Source organism: Nannospalax galili, unplaced genomic scaffold (genome assembly GCF_000622305.1).
Source record: "Nannospalax galili isolate Female #2095 unplaced genomic scaffold, S.galili_v1.0 scaffold1070, whole genome shotgun sequence".
Classification (NCBI taxonomy): domain Eukaryota; kingdom Metazoa; phylum Chordata; class Mammalia; order Rodentia; family Spalacidae; genus Nannospalax; species Nannospalax galili.
Genome location: NW_008327467.1, coordinates 137807 through 142984, shown reverse-complemented (window position 1 = coordinate 142984; position 5178 = coordinate 137807). Strand labels below are relative to the sequence as shown.

At 41.1% G+C, this 5178-nt stretch overlaps 1 protein-coding gene across 1 annotated transcript in view; it reads left to right on the top strand.

Moving 5' to 3' along the window:
• Positions 1–5178, top strand: part of Tjp2 (tight junction protein 2) — a gene marked incomplete in the record, with an annotated part of 118886 nt that overhangs the window by 83396 nt on the left and 30312 nt on the right. Inside the window, 2 exon segments of the mRNA XM_029562094.1 lie at positions 1836–1939; positions 2912–3094. Of these exon segments, the coding sequence (XP_029417954.1) occupies positions 1836–1939; positions 2912–3094 (287 nt within the window).

The following is a 5178-nucleotide window of genomic DNA, read 5'->3' as shown; positions in this document are numbered from 1 at the left end:
ATACAGCTGATAGCCCCCTGATTATACTTTAAATGTTTTTTTAATTTATATTTATTTTATGTATATGAATGTTTTGCTTACATGTATGTAATGTTCACCCATGCATGCAATGTCCACAGAGGCCAGAAGAGGGCATCAGATCTCCTGGAACTAGAGTTATGGATGGTTGTTAGCCACCATGTGGGTGCTGAGAACTGAACCTGGGTCCTCTGCAAGAGCAACCAATGCTCTTAACTGTTGACTCATTTCTCCAACTCTGATTCCACTTTTTTCCCCCCTTTGTGAGACAGGGTCTTCTGTAGCCCCACCTGGCCTGAAACTCACTATGTAGACCAGGCTGGCTTTGAACTCACAGAGATCCACCTCCCTCTGCCTCTGGAGTGCTAGTACTTTAAAAAAAATTTTTTGAGTTTTTGTGTATCTATATAAAATCATCTTTATTCCCTCTTCCCCTTTGGCACCCTCCCATAGCCCCCCACTGGAGTTCATATATTCTGTCATTTGTGTTAACACCTATCATGTAAAGTTAATGTCCCCAGATGTCTCTCAGTGCAGGTTCATCCATTGGGATTTAGTCAGCCTATCTAGAGTCCCTCCCTTTAAGAAGATCAGCTCTGCTGGGTGTGGTGGCACACACTTTTAGTCCCTGCACTGGGGAGGCAGAGGCAGGCAGATCTCTTGAGTTTGAGGCCACCCTGGTCTACAGAGTGAGTTCCAGGCCAGTTGGGGCTGCAGGGGGACACTGTCTCAAAAGACCAAAAAAAAAAAAAAGATGATGATGATGATGATGATGATGATCTCTTTCTCACCCAGCAGTAATCAGCTGCCAGTAATTCTGCCACTAAAATTGGGGCCTGTTCATTTCCACAGTTCTGTGCTGGGTTTTTGTCTGCTTAAGTTTGTGTGGGTTTTGTGCATGCTGACACCACAGGCAACTGGGACCCTTCTCAGCTTAGCATTTTTTATCTCTGTGATAAGATCAAATGCTAATATGTTTACTGTAGTTTATTAAGACTGATTTTAAACCTACTTCTTTGTGATTACAGAAAGGTACTTTTCCTGTATAATAATTTTTAATTTTTTAAAAGAAAGCTAATTTAATTTGTTTTATTAAATATGCATTTTTCAGTGAGAACACTAATAACAATTTAAAAATTGATTATGTCTGTTTTCAGATTGGCTTGGTTATGATAGTTTCTTAAGTCACTACAGTTCATCCTTAAAATGTATATTTTTACAAGAGCAGTTAAAATATTTTAAAAAAATCATACTAGTAAATATAGTAAGGTTTTTTTCTTTCTTTTGCGAGCAATTTAAGTCCCTGGGGTGCTGTTGGGGTTTAGTGCTTTAGCAATTCCTTTACCCCAGCTTACTGATCTCTTTTGACAAGCTGCATGTCTTTCAAAGCTGAACCCCACATAGTGTAAATTGTTACAGATGAAGATATGCTCTGTGCACCACCTTTCTGTGGCCAGCCCCATTGTCCCACAAGTCCTGTTATGATATGTGGAGCTGGGCTTGTCTCTAATCTTTTGTTTGGAAATGTTCATTTTACTAGAAACAGCCACGTAGCCTTCACCTAGTTTTACCAGCTGTTAACATTTTGTCACATTAGCTTTCTCTCTTCTCCTCTGTCCTTTTTTCTATTGCTTTCTACACACTTTATCCTCTGCCTTTAATCCTTTCTCTCCTTTTTCAAGAATCTAAGCGAATTGTTTTATAGAATATCCTATTTACAAATTGAGTTTTTCTAAATGTTATAAGTAGTCTTCAAAGGCAGACTTAAGTTTTTTAGTAAGTTGAGGATGTACATGTTCGTTCACTGTGTCTTCTAGAGTACGGGCTCCGGCTCGGGAGTCAGATCTTCATCAAGGAGATGACCAGAACCGGTCTAGCAACTAAAGATGGCAACCTCCACGAGGGGGACATAATTCTCAAGGTGGGAGTTCAGGGAACAGTTGTGTGCCTTTGTATGTTCCTGCATTTCCACATCTAAACACCAGTGTAGAAAACTTCAGCTGTAGTAGATGAGTAGTGAGCTAGTGGTCAGCAGCACAATGAGGTGACTTCTGTCCAAGAAAAACCAGACTCCAGGGAAACAGTTCAGGAGTAGAGCTGTTCTTAGCATGTGTGAGGCCTGGGCCATCTCTAACACCACCCAAAAGGGGGGGGGGTGTTAAAAAAAAAAGAAAGGAAAGGAAAAAGATCTAGCTTTTAGAAGTTGTACTAATTTAATGACAGCTTAGAAAAGAAAAGAAAAAAACCTTGGAATGCTTTCTTTTCTCGTTTATTTAAAGTTTAAGTTCCTGTTCCCTATATCAAGGAAACATGAACTTGAGAAGTATTGATATATGAATGCTGAATATTTAATAGTTTCAGTAAACCTCTCCAATCAGGAAACATGTTCCAGTAGTAAACCAAGCCACGATCTTGAGCTTAGATGTTAAATTAATTAGCAGAGTAACTTAAGTACACTGTGACGCTTTTGTGTCTGATTTTGAGATCAAGTATGTATGATTACATTTAATTGAAAGGATAATCATTCATTTTTATTCCATCTATCATCCTGAAGTCTGCTCTGATTATCTGAACAAATTCTTTCCATTTTTTAAAATTTTTTATTTTTAATGTGTATGTGTGTATTGCCTGCATGTAAGTGTTCCTGTATCCTGCAGTGCCCTAGGAGGTCAGAAGAGGCTGTTGGATCCCCTGGGACTGGAGTTACAGACAGTTGTTAGCTGCCATTTGGGTGCTGGGATTCGACCCAGGTCTTCTACAAGAACAACCAGTGTTCTTAACTGCTGAGCCATCTCTCCAGCCCCTCTTTCCATTTTTAGAAAGGGAAAGTGTAACTTTTCTACTTCCCCATGAATAACCCTGAACATAACATAACCATTCTTCTTGTATACAGATCAATGGAACTGTTACTGAGAACATGTCTTTAACCGATGCTCGAAAGTTGATAGAAAAGTCTAGAGGAAAACTTCAGCTCGTGGTGTTGAGAGACAGCAAACAGACGCTCATCAACATCCCGTCACTAAATGACAGCGACTCAGAAATAGAAGGTAAGAAGAGAGCAGTGCCCTTGGCGGAGGTCTGGAGACCTTGAGCCCATCCCTGCTGAGCCCCTCAGGGCACAACTGTACTCCTATGAACCAAGCATCCCCAATTTGTTGACTATACTGTTGTGTGACAAGCACTGGGAGGAGCTCAAAGACTCATGCATTCGTTTATTCATTTAAATCTATTCATGATGAAACAAAACCAAACAGAACCCAAGAAAGCTGAAGTTTAGAATGCATGCTTCATCCTTAGCATGCACAGGGCCTTGAATTCAATCCTCAACACCTCAAAAACAAAAAAGGAAAGAGAAGGCCAGGTGTGGTGGTGCACACTTTTAATCCCAGCACTAGGGAGGCAGAAATAGGGGGATCACTGTGAGATCAGGCCAGCCTGGTCTACATATCTACACCAGCCTTCTATACCTAGTGAGACCCTGCCTCAAAAGGAAACAAACACACATGAACACACACACACACACACACACACACACACAACCTGTTAAAAATGGTTGTTTTGGTGACTCCTCTTCTCTGAGATGCCACACCCACATTCTCAAGCATGTCTTACTTTCCTGTTTAGCACCTTTTCTGTCTCTTAACCCTAGTGATTAAAATCTGTATTAAAATCTTTCAATAAATTCCAACTCTACTTAAGAAAAATGGCTTAATATTTCTAAGAAAGACAGTTTAGAAGATGGTATAAAACATGTAGATACTATAATAAACAGTCAAAATCTCTAGATATTGTGATATTCATTGCTATTCTTAGTAATACAGGTCCTGTTTATCTTTTTGAGACAGGGTCTCCCTGTAGCCCCAGCTACCCTGGAACTTATTATGTAAAGGCTGGGGCCTTAAACTCACAGAGATCTGCCTGCCTCTGCCTTCAGAGTGCTGGGATTAAAGGCGTGCGCCACCATGCCTGGCTAGTTTTCCAATTCTTAAGACCACCAGAAATTTCTTTTTTTACTTACCTTGGTTACCTTCCTTGGTACAGATTTGTGGCTGCGGGTAATCTGGCCCAACCCACTTCTCTCATCTTGAAGATACTTAGTATCATTAAAGATGCATTCTTTATAATAAACCATTATATGAGGTTACTGGAGGTGTGACATTGAAGGATATCTCCCCCCCCCACCCCACCTCTTTTAAGATAGGATCTCATGTGGCCTAGGCTGGTCTTAAACTAACTATGTAGCCAAGTATGATCTTTACTTCCTGATCCAACTGCCTCTACCTCTTAAGTGTTGGGATTATAAACATGTACCACGACACCTGGCAGGAAGGGTATCCTGTCCCTGCCCCTTCCTGTCTCTCCTCTTTGCATCCTAGCTGCCATGACCTAAGCAGCTTTCCTCTGCCACACCCTTCCTCCATGATGTTTTTGCCTTGTCATAAGCCTAGAAGCAATGAAACCTGGTGACCGCTAACCTAACCTCTGAAACTATGATCCCCAAATCCTTCTTCTCCCTTACATTGTTTGTGTCAGTTATTTTTTTCAGAGTGACAAAAGTACCAACACTAAGGTGCAATATTAACCACGGAATTGTTTTTAAAAATTGACATCTATCCAAAAATCTTCATGAACCTTTTCAATATAAAAGCGCCAAACATTTACCCTGTGGTATAAAATAACTATTATTGAATTGACTCAAAGGTCAAAGTTAGGCTGGTAAAGTGAATCAGTAGGTGCTTTCTGTGCAAGCCTGATGACAGAGTTCAATCCCTGGAACCCATGGTGGAAAGAGAGAACCAAATCCTGAAAGTTGTTCTTTGGCCTCTACCTACATGCTGTGGCATGCACATGCCTCTGTGTGCGCGTGCGTGTGTGTGTGTGTGTGTGTGTGTATACAAATAATACATTAAGAGGGTCTAAGTTCAGCCAGGCATGGTGGCACACCCCTTTAATCTCAGCACTTGGGAGGCAAAGGCATGAGTTCAAGGCCTGCCTGGTCTACATAGTGAGCTCCAGGCCAGCAAGGGCTACAGGGAGACCCTGTCTCAAAATGGACCCAAAAAGAGGTCTAAGTTCACACATCATCTTGGCTGGCTACAGGGAGACCCTGTCTCAAAATAGGCCAAAAAAAGAGGTCTAAGTTCACACATCATCTTGGCT